General features: G+C 35.1%; 1 protein-coding gene and 1 pseudogene across 1 annotated transcript; one reads left to right on the forward strand and one right to left on the reverse strand.

Moving 5' to 3' along the window:
- Nucleotides 1-1,835: 1,835 nt before the first annotated feature.
- LOC107949154 (xanthotoxin 5-hydroxylase CYP82C4) lies at nucleotides 1,836-3,805 on the forward strand. Its single transcript, XM_016883883.2, has 2 exons — nucleotides 1,836-2,876; nucleotides 2,954-3,805. The coding sequence occupies exons 1-2, from the start codon at nucleotides 1,938-1,940 to the stop codon at nucleotides 3,575-3,577; spliced, it is 1,563 nt and encodes a 520-aa protein (XP_016739372.1). The 5' UTR covers nucleotides 1,836-1,937; the 3' UTR covers nucleotides 3,578-3,805.
- A 1,244-nt stretch (nucleotides 3,806-5,049) lies between these two features.
- LOC107949155 (pentatricopeptide repeat-containing protein At2g15630, mitochondrial-like) lies at nucleotides 5,050-7,814 on the reverse strand (annotated as a pseudogene).
- Nucleotides 7,815-15,029: the final 7,215 nt, after the last annotated feature.

Below are 15,029 nucleotides of genomic sequence, written 5' to 3' on the forward strand. Positions count from 1 at the left end.
AATGTGAGGTAAGTATTATTATTATTATTATTATTATTATTATTATTATTATTATTATTATTATTATTATTATTATTATTAAGATGAGTGGGAATTAAATTGAATAGTTGATATGAATTAATATTTGAATTGTTTGTTGATTGAAAGTGGGAAGTGAATTTGAATCGAATTGTGATTGATATTAAATTGAATGGAAATGTATTGAGTTGTGAAAATGTGTAAATTTGTGGATTAATTATTGATTGAAAGTGGAAAAATTATTGAATTGAAAATGTGAGAAATTGTGATTGAATTGGGGTTATATGTGATTTAAATACCTTATTAACTAGTCGGGCTGAGTCGGATATAGTTGGCATGCCATAGGATTGGAAGAGTTCAGGGATACTTCGACCTCGAGTCGATGAGACACTGGGTGTCACTATATTTCTTCGGATAGATTCGATGAGGTACTAGATACCAACTTTCTTCGGCTTTACCGATGAGACGCTGGGTGTCATCTATTGCTTCGAACTATCCGATGAGGCACTGGGTGTCATACTGGAGTGTTTGGTTGGATCTATGTATCCGTCAAAGTCCGAGTTTTGTTACTAGGGTTAATAATAAATGATAAACTGAATGAGCTAATCAATTGAGCTATTGAAATGAAATGAAAAGTTGAATTGTGAATTGAAATGTGATACGAGATTGAGAAATGAATCTAAGGTTCATGATGTGTTCAAAGCTCAAATTGTGGATATATGATATTAATTGATAAATTGTTATTGTTGTATTATGAAATTTGAGTTTAAATTTGTATGTATGATTTGTGCATGATATGTTTGATGATTATGTTTTATTGTTATTATTGTAATTTGAATTATGGTAATACCACTGAGTTCGAATACTCAGCGTACGGTTGTTTTCGTGCGCAGGTCGATAGAAATCAAAGGTTCCGATTCAGCATCCAGATCAATCCCGACTCCAACATAAAGATTTGGTGATGTTTTCTTCCTTGAGTGAAAGTGGCATGTACATAAGGATTATAATGATTATTTTGGTATGTTATATAATTTTGTTGTAAAGTAAGATATTAGGTGATTTGATGATTTAAGTGGTGAAATAATAGAAATTGTTTATGGCATTAATAGTGAACTAAAATGGTTTGAATAGTTTTACGAGTTGATTAGAAATGATAATAGGGTTTTTATTAATTAAATTATTAAGACCTTATGTCAAGTAAGATTTAAGTATATTTAAGTATATAAATGCCTTGGTTGAAATACTGGAATTGAGTTGGTTGTGTTTTGAAATTTATATGGGGTTTTATGTAAAAATAAATAGAAATACTGTCGAAATTAAAAAAATGAATGAAGCCAATTAGCATAAATTTATATGAATTTATAATTATTTTATAATATGTTTGTTATTTATTTAAGAATTATTTGTAAATTGTTCGAGATATTCGATAATGCCTCGTAATCTTATTTCGGTGATGGTTTGGGGTTAAAGGGGTTACAATATGACTTTTTTTTAACCCTATTCTGGCCTGATGATGGTGGGAAAAAATTGGTGGTATCGTCACCTTGTCAAGCACCACTCATGGTTACTATTTAAAACATATTATTTTGATAATTAATTTGATTGAGATACCATTTAAGTTATTAATTTTATTTTTTATATTATTGAGGTAAAAAAACAAAAAAAAAAATTCACATAGCAATAAGCATGATGATCACGATAACATCCGTTTTAAGTTACAATTACAATAAACGTGTGAGGACCGCAATTTAAATCCTTGAAAGCTATCAAATGAAGTACGTGGCTTGAATTATCAGCTCAAGACTTTTACAGAATTTTCTTTTTGTCAGGATCCTGCGGGGTTTATCTTTATATAACTTACAGAGGAAACGGATAGCTCTGAATTTCGCTCGTTGGGTCCTATTAGTGACGCATACACTATGGGATTCTCCATAGAATTACAAGAACAAATCATTTTGGCAATTCTTTTCACCATATTTGTGGTTTCACTTTCAATCCATGGTGGAGACAAGAAGAAACGGCAGAGACCAGCACCGCCAGAGGCAGCAGGGGCCATGCCTTTGCTTGGTCACCTTCATCTTCTCGGAACAAATCAGCTGCTACATAGAATATTCGGGGACATGGCGGATAAGTACGGACCTGCGTTCTTGGTCCGACTCGGCAGTCACCGGGCACTTGTGGTGAGTAACTGGCAAGTCGCCAAAGAATGTTTTACAACCAATGATAAGATCTTTTCAACACGTCCAAGATCCTTAGCCTCAAAACTTATGGGGTATGACCATAAAATGTTAGGTTTCGCACCTTATGGACCATATTGGCGCAGTTTAAGGAAGATAGCAACGCTTGAGCTCCTCTCCAGTCGTCGGATGGAGTTACTTAGGCATGTTCGGGACACGGAAATTGATTGTTTTATAAAGGAATTATACGAGGAAACAGTGAGGAGCGGAGGCATTGCAGTAGTGGAAGTGAAGGAAAAGATCGGCAGCTTGGCAACCAACATCATAGTACGGATGATAGCTGGAAAAAGATACAGTTGTGGAAGTGATGATGAAGAATCAAAGCGATGCCAAAATGCCATTGCTGATTTCTTTCATTTGGTGGGTTTAGTCTTGGTTTCAGATTGGGTTCCTTTTCTTGGTTGGATTGATGTTGTGATGGGACGCATAGCCAAAATAAAGAGGATATCACAAGAGTGCGACATGATAATTGGAAGCTGGGTTAATGAGCATCGCCGCCAAAGGAAGCTTGGGGAAAACATCAAAGGGGACCAAGATTTTATCCATGTCATGTTGTCTATCTTGGATGATAACAATATTCCTACTGAAGAGGCAGACACTATCATTAAGGCTACTTGCCTGGTATGCAAAATTGTTAATTCAGCCATAAATAGAATTATCATTATCAACAATTTCATTCAGAGCTAACCTGATTGCAGAGTCTTATCTTGGGTGGCATTGACGCAAATGTGGTCGTGTTAACATGGACAGTGTCGTTTCTGTTGAACAACCGCCATGTGCTAAAAAGGGCCCAAGATGAACTTGACATCCATGTTGGAAAGCACCGGCAAGTGCAAGAGTCAGATATAAATAACTTGGTATACTTGCAAGCCATTATCAAGGAAACATTGCGGATAAAGCCACCGGTGCCTCTATCGGCACCAAGGGAAGCCATGGAGGACTGCACAATAGCTGGTTTCCATATTCCGGCGGGCACTCGCCTTTTCCCTAACATATGGAAATTGCAGCGTGATCCCAGCATTTGGCAAAAGCCTTTGGAATTCCTGCCAGAGAGGTTCCTCAATGATCATGCTAATGTAGATGTAAGGGGTAAAAACTATGAGTTTTTACCATTTGGTTCTGGCAGAAGGATTTGTCCAGGTATTACATTTGCACTTAAATTCCTGCCCTTAGCATTGGGTCGGCTGCTTCATGGATTCGAACTGGGGACAGTCTCGGACGTAGCAGTCGACATGAGTGAAAGCCCTGGATTGACTGCTCCTAAAGCTACCCCATTGGAGGTTACTCTTACCCCACGCTTACCTGCCATGCTTTATGGGTAATTGGGAATATATATGCCATATTGGTTTGCAGTTCAAGTTAGTGAGACAAGTAGGGGTACGTTTTCTGTGGGTCCAGCTCCACAAAAAGTTACTACTAATCATATTACCTAGAATAAAGAAAGGAGCAGATTTCCTCTGCTCTGTTTATCTACCTCTATATGTGAATGTGACCAATGAATTTCATTTTCAAATTGAAGCTTTGAAATGCATGGCCATTATTGTTCTTCATACTTGAATTGAGATGAACACAACATGTCATCTCTTGATATCAAAGAAGTGAACAGGGAAACACTACAAACAGATTGGAATGGGGAGTTGGAGCCCGTGCCCCATTTGCCTCTTGATTTGATCTGTCTAAATATAATTTGCATAGAAGGTGTCAGCTTTTCTCGCGCAGGAAAGCAATGAAAGAGTCGATGTTGTTTTGACACTTCTAACTATGGCTGCCATGTTTTTGCGCCTCTTAACTATTGGGTTGGGAATTAATTATGGGATGCACCCCGACAAAGAGTCGGGACTTGATGGTATGAATCCCCCTTTTTTTTTTTTCCAGAACTGTTGGAGCATTGTGGGTCAGGATGTTTTTATAGTAGTTGTGATTTGCTTCAACATGGTGAGTTTTCACCTTCTTTAAGTGACACCTAAAAAAGATAAGTCTGATTGCATGAAATATCTTCGGCCTATTGCTTTGTGCAAGGTTCTCTACATGTTGTTGTCGAAAGTAGTTGTTAACTAGCTTTAAGACAAATTTGTCCGATGCAATCGAGTTTTGTGTTGGGTTGGGTCGGTCACCTTTGAATTGATGCGGTGGGTGAAGTAGTCTTGAAAGTCAATATTAGTAAGGCTTATGAGGTTTTCTTGAGTTTATTTTGCAAAACCCATTGTGCGAAGTGAGATTCACTGTCTCCTTATTTATTTATTTCGTTAAGCTGTGGCTCCGACATATATTCTTATTTAAGCGAGTTGATACATCCATTTATCTTCTACTCACTCAAAAACAATTCAATTTTAAAATAATAATATATTCAAAGTAATTTGTTTGCATATAAAATATAATATAACTAATAATCATATTTTTAATACAATGCTAAATATAAAAGATTTGATAATATAAGATTTATACATGATTTATTTGTATTTTTTTTAATTATGTATTTAAAAGAGTTGTTTTGTAGGTTCATTTAGAACCTCATTTAAATTATTATCATAAATATAATTTTTGTAATTAAAAATTATAATTATATTAATAATATTGTTAAGATATAAAAGTTAAAACAAATAATTACTGGGTATACATATAGAAATCACATATTTAGAATATAAATTTGTGTTTAAAAATAATATACAATAAATAATGAAATGTATAATTTGATACTAATTATTAATAATAGCAAATGAAATAGGTATAATCTTATAAAAAAAATAGATTACATTGTAAGTATAACAAAATTTAAACACACGAGTACATCAAATTATGAATACTAAATGAATAGAATTATTTATCATGGAATTATCATCAATTCTAAAGTGTAGAGTTAATTTGTGGCACCATCTCAATCAACAACATATACAATTGATAGAAATAATAAAATGTGCATAATAAAATTAAAATGTTTAAAAAAATCAAAATAAAACTTTGGTTGAATGGTAAAATTAAGATTTTACCAATACAATTACGATGAGTTCAAATCCCTTCGATTTAATAAAACTTTATTTTAAATTAATTATTATTTAATAAAATAAGTTATAGAAACAATTATAAATCCCTGAAGTTAAGGCTAGCATAAATAAATTGTACACTACGTATGAGAAAAAAATCTGCCATCATTCACAGCCACATGAGAAAGGAGTTTGAGAACTGACCTTCTATATCTCTTCATTTTCATTCACAGTCGGTTCCAATTTGTCAAACACAGTTGGTTTAGGACAAACAAGCATGCAATCAACAAGAGTTGCAACTTTCTACGGACTGGTCAATGTTCCCCATCCCGTCGATCAAAGATAAGTAAGTGCTGTCATCAGGGGTAATTCCTTTACTAATCATCTCCTTTAGGAGCTCTTCAGCAATATCTCCTTCCTGGTTATGGCAAAAACCTTGTATGAGGGCATTATAAGTGAGGAGGGTTGGATTGAAACCTGTACTCAACATCTCATCACGAACTCTTAATGCGTCCTTCATATCACCTCTTCTGCTATACCCACTAATTAGAGTGTTGTAACTAACGTGATCAGGTTTGACTCCCCTTCGTTTCATTTCATCGAGAAGCTCACGAGCTTCTTCAACTCTCCCCTCCCTACAATGACCCTGCATCAAAGTATTATAAGTCACATCATCGGGAGGAACATTCAATTTATCCATTTCCTTCAACAACGAAAACGCACGCTCCATATTGCCATCGGCACAGTGACCATCGATCAATGCATTGAACATTATAACATCTACCGCAACTCCCTTCTTCATTATCTTCTCAAACAGGTTATCTGCTTCTGTCATTCTATTCCGCTTGCTTAAAGCATAGATAAGCGATGTATAAGTTATCCGTGTAGGTTGAATCCCCTTGGTTAACATCTCATCGTGAAAACTGAATGCTTTCTTCACGTTCCCACACCTGGAGTATCCATTAATTAAGATGCTATAGGTAATCTGATCGGGAGACAACCCCTTTTCTTCCATTTCTTTAACCAAATCATCGGCCTCATCCATTTTACATTCCATAAACAAAGCATGAACTAACATGTTGTAGGTTGAGACAGTTGATGATATACCCTGCTCTACCATTTCGTCCCGATAACGAAATGCCTTTCCCAAATCCCCTTCATTGCAATAACCATCAATTAAGATATTATAAGTCACAGCACTAGGAACCAACCCCATTTCTTTCATCTTCTCAAACATCTCAGAAGCTTCCTCAAGTCTTTTATCCTTACACATCCCACTAATAAGCGAACTATACGAAAAAGAATCCGGCTGAATACCTTTACTTCTCATTGCATTCAAAACGAAACGAGCTCCTTCAACCCTTCCTCTTGAACAATAAGCATGAATTATTGTATTATAAGTAACAACATTAGGATTAACCCCTAAATTCTCTATGAACCCAATAAAGTCTTTTGCTTTCTTTAGCTTCCCTTCCTTGCACAACACGTTTATCATTATGTTAAACGTGTACACGCTCGACTTAATCCTCATTTTAAACATCTCAGCATACAAAACCCAAGCACTTTCAGTTCTGTTCAATTTCAAAAACGTACTTAACAGGGCATTACAAGTCTCGATCTTTGGAATGAAACCCTTGTCTTTCATCATATAAAAACACTCTAATCCTTCATCCACCCTCTTCATTTCGCAACAAGCTTTATTAACAAATCAAAAAGAATGGTTGTTGAAATGCCTAACCTTTCACGAGCAAGAGCCAGCTCATCGAAAATGACTGCCACACCGGCAATGTCACTAGAAAGGGTTCGCTTTAAGAGATTTAGAGTGGGCTTGGGAGATGGGAGACGTGAGGCAACGGCAATGGCAAGGCAACGGGTTTTGATATCGAGTCGATGGAACTCAACGTGAGAAGTGAATTGAAGGGCTAATTCAGGAGTTTTGTGGAGATTTAAGAGGACCGTTGATATGAGAGATGAGTCGAGGTTGGGTGAGAGGTGTTTGATGAAATGCCACCCAGAAGAGCGGGCAGATTCAACGAGGACATCAGGGGATATTTCGGATGAGGGGGATTGGGATTGGTCGGAGGTTGACGAGGAAAGGGCAGAGAAGAGAGAGCGCTGGTGGGGGATAAGAATGAAGGGTTTGGGGTTTTGGTGTTTGAGGATTTTGTAAGGTTTCATGTTATGGAAAAAGCAAACAGGTTCTGAGGGGACTGTTGAAGGGTTGGGAGGAGGAGAGGGGTTTCGCAGTTTAGAAGCTGATGGCCGGGGGAAAGAAGGGTTTACTCACTGTTTAGTCCTTTTCGAGGAAGATGAGAAACGAGCGAGCTTGTTTGCTTTCTCCTTTTACGTGTTTAGAAGCTTGGGACTTCGGCGTCGCACCTTGTTTAAACATTGTTTTTCTTTTACGGTATCAAAAAGTCCCTCTTAAATAATTCAATAATCAATTGGGTTCTCAATTAAAAATATCCCTTAATTCAACCTTAAGATCAATTAAACACTTTAAAAAATATCCGGTGTAATACTTAAATTATCAATGTGTATTATTATAGTCGTTGTAGTTAAAACCGTGAATTTTTTTCAAACCACTAATTCTATATAGATAATATAACATTAGTTTAAAAAACTAAACAAAACAAAATTACTTAATTAATTAAACCTAAACCACGATTAATAACAAAGGGTAGAGTCATGATAAAATTTTCAATTGGATAAATTAATTAAAGTAAATATTTTTTAAAAAATAAAATAAAATAAAATTTTAGAATATTAAAAGATGATCTATAAGTCTAAAGAATTTTCTCAGTTTTCAATTCTAAAAATAATCAACAACAAAAAAAAGTAAACATATTTCAATCTTTACGAGATAATCAAAGAAAATACAATTCCTAACCCTAAATCAAATACCTCTTCAAAATTTTCACAACCATAAAATGTTTGACTTTTTGAGCTTAAATGGGAAATTGATTAACTTGTTTTTCCGACAACAATAAGATTCTCTACTTTTGCTTATGAAATTTTTTGGTTCTTCTTAGCTGAGGTTGATTAACTTGTGTTTTTTTTACTACCATAAAATTCTCTAAATTTTACTTGTGAATATTTTTTGTAAACTAAATTTTTAAAAGAAAATAGGAAAATTTTGCATTAAAAATTGCAAGCCCAAACCAATTCCTACGTAATTTCATTTCATTTAGTTTTTCACTTCTATTATTTAAGTGAGATTGTCAAAATAATGATTTGAGAAAAAAAAATCCACATGCCCACTTTTCATTCACTAATGCTTTACATTATCCAAATTTAATTGTAATGGTGGTACTTAAGTTTTTTCTTCTCTCCTTTTTCCTCATTTTTTGTCTTCCTCCCCGTCTTTTTCCTCTCTTATAGATTACAGATATAGATTAGAAACCTAATTATATATATATGAAGTTCTTAAATGGTATTACATGTTATAAATTTATAATATGATTTGGATCATAGAAGAAGTCTACTTGAAGGTCCCATTTGGATCCCAATCAGCGATCAAAGGTTTTGTTTTCTGACTGGAAACAAACCTTTGAGATCCAAATGGACTATTCAATTAACTGGGCCATTTCTTAAGGAAAATGTTCTGTTGAACAACCAGCAACAAGCACACAGCATAAGAAAACACATTCAAACATCAAACCCATAGCCATCCCCTGCTACAAAATGGGTATTGATGCTTCGACTCTTAAGTTTAACACCCACGTCTGGAACATTCTTCGAACATGGAGAAGAAATTATGACCATCCAAGTATACATGAAATACCAATATATTCACACCCAAGTTCAAGTAACTAGATGTATGCTGCAACAAGTAAAGCAAACAACCGCCGACACATTTAGATATCGAATATTCGTGTTAAACACATATCTAGGCATGGATACAGATGTTCCACCAAACAAATGTATTAGTACAAATCTTTATGAATATTAGTCAATACTCATGTGGAAAGCATATTCATATCTGAGCTCTTAGTGACAGAAACATAAAGCATCTCATCTGTTACTGAAGAAACCAAATTCATGTATTTATTCATACGGATTTCAATGTTAAATTAAATACACCAACAGATAAACCAAAATTTCCTCACCAATGCTAGCACCACAGCACACATAAGGAGCTAATCTCCAACAAAACATTCTTACAATCTGCTATAAAACCAGTTATACTCAAGTGTAATGTTTGCCATTTGCCATCTGCAATGACAGAAAACAGCAATAACAAATGTCACATTTTGGACTGATTTTGCTTCAGCGAACTTAAATATGTAAATAAGCTATCATGAAGCAAACAGAAATCGAACCAATAAAAAAAACACAAAAGAATTACTGTTCAACATCGCATCAAAATATAGTAAATTTCTGATGTGAAGAGAAATTAAAAACAAAGGAAATTACAATATTCTGATCAATTAAAAGTTCAAGATAAAGAAATTCTAGGTTAACGAATCAATAAAACTCTAAATTCTGATCAATTAAAAGTTCAAGATAAAGAAATTCTAGGTTAACGAATCAATAAAACTCTAAATTATAAGATAAATATAGTTCCCAACAAATAACTCAAAATCGACAACATCGTAGTTTAAGAAAAAATTAATAATTACCTTAAAGGTCTCAAGCAACGGCGACGGCTTGTCGTTTTGGAGGCTCAAGATTGTTGTTTGATTTTTTGTCGGCGAAATCCTCGGCGTTGTAGATGACGGTGATGTAGAGAGAACAGCTGGGGCAACGAGCGATTTCCTCGCCGATCTTGAGCTCTTCTTTTGTTATCTGAAAAAGATCGCCGCAAGGGCATGGATATGTGTATGCCTGTAACTCCTCGTTCCACTGCATGTCCTCTATCTCCACGTCGTCGTACTACATCGTTAGGTTGGCCAAAGCTGCAAATTTTTTGGGTGCGAGTTTCAGAAGACGAAAAGTCAATTGATTTTTGTCCATTTGGGATTTAGGGTTCGTCTACCCTATATTTATATGTAATATATTTTCACTTCTATTTGGAGTAAGCAGGGGTAGTTTAGGGATGGTCAAAATTTATATCTATAATATATATATATTTTTTTGAGGTTAGTACTTAGTACATTAAAAGCGTATTTTTTTTGTTATACAAATACCTTTAAAATTTTGTCACATGACTCTTTTTTAAATATTTATTTTTTAATATTTTAATTATAAGATATTTGTCAACCCTTTAACCCTACTTGTGGAGTTTAAAATATTCACTGGCAGTGTACCAAATATTTTCTCTTCTTTTTAATAGTACAAACAATAAATTGATTCGTTTAATAACAAAGAGACTAACTTGATTCAATCTCTATGATACAAGGACTTGTCAAGCACATCAAAATTTTAGGTAAGTTTCAATTCCTAATGAGTTATTTTGTCAACGGACAACTTTAAATATGTCATGTATTCAACTTTTGGGTAAACTATAAAAATAGTTATTTATGTATGGTTAAATTACGTTTTGATCACTAACGTTATCAATTTATAACATTTTTGTTACTATGTTATTACTTAATGTTAGTGGTGTTACAAAAATCTAATATGACATGTTTAAATTCTAAAATCGAAGCTATGTCAGTGTCACATAATTTAAAACCTGATTTTAAAAATAACCTCTCTCTTTTTTTTTTTGCCTTTTTCCTTCTTTACATTTTCCAATTCTTTTCCTTTCCTCTCACTCCTCTCTCGTCTCTCCCTCTTTCTTTTCTCATTTCTTTCTTTAACCAAACCTCCAAAGCCATGGATCGTCACCAGACCTCCAAATTTTGGTTTGTTTTAACCAGTGGAAGGAACATGGCATATACAACAAATCCATCAACAAAGTTCCGTAACTTATGATGAAAGGCCAAATATATTTATAGCTGCAAAAGAAAAAAAAACATAGACCAACAGGTTTCTTCCATGGTTAGTTTCTTTTTTCTCACCTAAATCACCAAACGGTTGGCTTTTAATCCTCTCTTCCTTTGACCCTAAACTGATATATATATGCAATTTATGTGACTTGAGTTGAGAGAGCAGAAATCTGCAGATAAATAGCAAAGATAATGAACACAAAGATTCAAGACAAAACACCAAAATTTGGTGAGATGCAATTTTTATATACCAACATTAGCCTCCAACAACAGAGCTTTACTCTACAATCAAAGATAAATAAATAAAAAAAAGGGAGAGAGGAAGCAAAACTCCTTTCGGATTTGACCAATTTAGGGGGTTTGGGTTCTTTGTTCGTCGATCCTAATGGTCAAAGGTTGAGTGTTGGTAAGAGGAAACACATATCAGAAACTAGAGATGATCCGTGATACGAGAGAGCTAGGAATCGAGAAATGAACATGAGAAAGGAGGAAGAAAATCTAAAGAGAATAGAGGAAAACAAAATTCAATTCCTTAATTTCATAACCATTCCCTTTGTAGACATTTGTTGAATTGAGTTGAATGTTGCAACTAAGGGTGACTATTCGATCGAGTTGAATTGAGTCAAAAAAATTTTGAGTTAGTCGAGTTGACGAATTCTATTTTAGCAACTGAACTCGATTTGAAATTTTTTTGAATCGAATCAAGTCAAAAATTCCAAGTCAAACTGAGTCGAGTTAACAAATCCTACTATTTATGTTCAATGTTGCGTTTACATAAATTGATTATTTAACTAGTAGACGAAGTACAAGATTATTTAACTACATGAATAATATAATTGTTTTGCGTTTTAACTTAATGGTTTTGACTTTTAATTTTAGAAAAGGTATCAAAATGACATAATTTTACCCTTTTTTTATTCAGATTTTTGGATAACTCGAATTATATAATTCATATTCGAATTAAATAAAAAAAATTAATTTTTTTATTCGAGATGAATCGAATAACTCTGTTAACTCAAATAAATCGAATTATTTAATCCAAAATTTAAATTTTTATTGAATTTTTAGAATTAAATCGTCACCCTAATTATAACGGTTAGGAGGTTGGGGCCCTCCTTCCAATCCGACCGTTTCAATTAAGCGGATTAACACACAAAACGCCCGTTTCCACCATCCCTCAAAAATAAACTAAACGCATTGTTTCACTAATGGTTCATTAAACCAAAACGGTGCGCAACACCAACAGTCCACAAAACAGAAAAAAGCAGAAGTTGAACAGCAACATTCCCTCTCATAACAAGTATTGCCCATCCTTGTCCTCAAGAAAAGTATTTGCCCACTCGACCAAGACTTTTATGACAGCATGATTCCCTTTCCTCACCACTCTCCTATCCAACACTTAAAGTGGCTCCTTCGTCATGGCCCCATCATTTCAAATCGATGGCAACCTAACGTGACTTGGGGCCCTTCCTACACGTCTCCTGAGTTGAGAAACATGGAAGGTAGAATGAATCATTGATCCCAATGATAATTATAACCGATAATTAAGCAACCTTTCCTATTTTTCCTTCCACTGTATAAGGACCAAAGCATTTGGGGAGAAATCTTTTGGTTCAAGACCCTCTCCATTGTATGTTGCCTAAAAGGTTGCAGCTTCAAATACACATAATCTCCAACTTTGAATTCCCTATCATTCCTCCTACGGTCAGCTGCCTGCTTCATCTTGTCTTGGGCATTTTTCAAATGAAATTTGAGTAACTGCCTCTCTATTGAAGGTTTCTATCTACTGTATCCACAAGGGAGGTCCAACTAGATAGAATAGGTGATGAAGGGGGTCTTAGCCATACAATGACTCATATGGGGTTTAATGGATGGCTGAATGATAGGTGGTATTGTACCACCACTCTGCTAAGGGTAACCACAATAGCTAATCACTTCACCTCTCACCAATCATGCACCTAAGGTACCTTTCCAGGCACCTATTGAGGACCTCTGTCTGTCCATCCATTTCAAGATGATAGGCAATAGACATGTGAAGGCTTGTACCAAGCCTTTTGAACAGTTTTTGCCAAAACTTGCACCCTTTTTTCTCGAGCATTGCAACCATTCAAGCACATAACCCCTTCATTATGGAATACATAGAGTATTACCTCTAATTTACATATGGGATTTCACATGCCACTTTGAAACCTATTTCAAACATCACTTGATTAAATTGGTCTAGAACTTATCTATAATCCCACAAAGGGCAGAATGGGTTTTTTAATACCAGTAAGACCCTACACGAGTTGATCAAAACAACCAAACGCTACTCAGACCCAACAAGAGCCCAAATGAGGTTCATTCCAATGTGAACACATTACAACGACTAGTTAAAAAGTAGTCTTGGGAAGCTAAAGAGCACAAAAAATGCAGCGTCTTGAAAATAAAAGATAAGCAAATGACTGTTAGATTTGAACACCTGCCCAACTGGACCAGGATAGATTTCTAAATACTATCAAACTATTATGTATGACTTATTAAACGTAAACCTTCTCCTCCAACTAAATTTTACCTCTTTCTTCAATTTTTCTGACGATGCTCCCAAATCCAAACTCCAACACCCTTCTTACTTTTCTTTTGTTTTATAGCCCGAGTGGCCTTTCAACCCATCACAAATTTATTTTAATTTAAAATTAAATTTATTATTCGGGTATAAAATAAAGTATGTAATAGAAGTTTCGTCCATTGCATAGCGAAATGAATCCAAAACATTTAACACCCAAATTTTCCCCTCAACATTGAATATTAAATTCCACAAGAACATCTTCAGCTGGGATTTACAAACTTAAACAAGTAAAGCTTATTATCAAAATCTACACAAATTTCACACCAATATAGAACCTTGCGAAAAGATAAAGCAAAAAGTCATTCACAAATTAAATCATTAACTTTGTCAACCTTTTGAGCATGCCGAACTCTACTTTTCAACAGGGAGGCGCCTTCCACACCTCCAGTAAAAGGACAAGTCTACTTACTATATACATAATTATTACAAAACAATGCATGAATGACAAGCAGCTCAATGTTAATTATTAGACATGAAAAAATAACACTAAAAGAATTTGCTCTCCAAAACGAATTTAATCGGACCCTTATGGAAATTGAATAACAAAGGCTCAAAAGACAAACAAAAACAAAAAAAAAAGGGAAAAAATATTACTTATATAAAAGGTAAATAATTGTATCCTCTTCATGGGAAGTTTTGGAAAAATCGAAATAGCTATTTGCTGTAGTAATCAAATTAATTTGTACACGTAGCACCCACCACAACTATCAGAGAAGGCTGGAATTAGGGACCACTATACAACAACGGCTACGCCATGCAATGCAACTTCACATGCTCATTCATGGCGAGGCGTTAGTTAAGGTAAGTCTGACGAATCTCCTTCAACTCCGCCATCTGTTCTGAAACTCGCCATATCTTGACCGACTTATCCAGGCTACCGCTATAAACAACCCACTTTCGATCCGCATTGCTTGATGTTTGATGATCTTCGTCAATGGCCAGGCATTTCACCGGGCCGACGTGACCTGTTAAGACCGAAACGCAACTCTGAATCCCACCATATTCTGGTCCCCACACGCATGTGCTATTATCAGCTGAGCCGCTAAACACCAAATTCCCGGATGCCGCCAAGCACAGCACCGCCATGTTATGTTCCCTCGGGGACCCGCCATGTATTAGCGGCTGGTCTTTACGTTCCCAGAAGTTGAGGAGCCCATCAGACGATCCACAATATAGCATCACTGATTATTGTTGACAGCCAATGCGGTGACGGCGTTTTCTTGGTTCAACAACAATTGAACCACCAAATGTTTGGTTCATTTCCCTGTTAACTCCCTCTTCCTTACTTTAACTGTCCCATCCGCCGACCCTG

This window comes from Gossypium hirsutum, chromosome A04 (assembly GCF_007990345.1).
Source record: "Gossypium hirsutum isolate 1008001.06 chromosome A04, Gossypium_hirsutum_v2.1, whole genome shotgun sequence".
NCBI lineage: Eukaryota > Viridiplantae > Streptophyta > Magnoliopsida > Malvales > Malvaceae > Gossypium > Gossypium hirsutum.

Excerpts from the sequence above, each read along its gene's own strand:
- LOC107949154 (XM_016883883.2), top strand. The coding sequence starts at position 1,938 with ATGGGATTCTCCATAGAATTACAAGAACAAATCATTTTGGCAATTCTT. Across the intron at positions 2,877-2,953 it reads TCATTAAGGCTACTTGCCTG|AGTCTTATCTTGGGTGGCAT; the intron begins GTATGCAAAATT and ends ACCTGATTGCAG.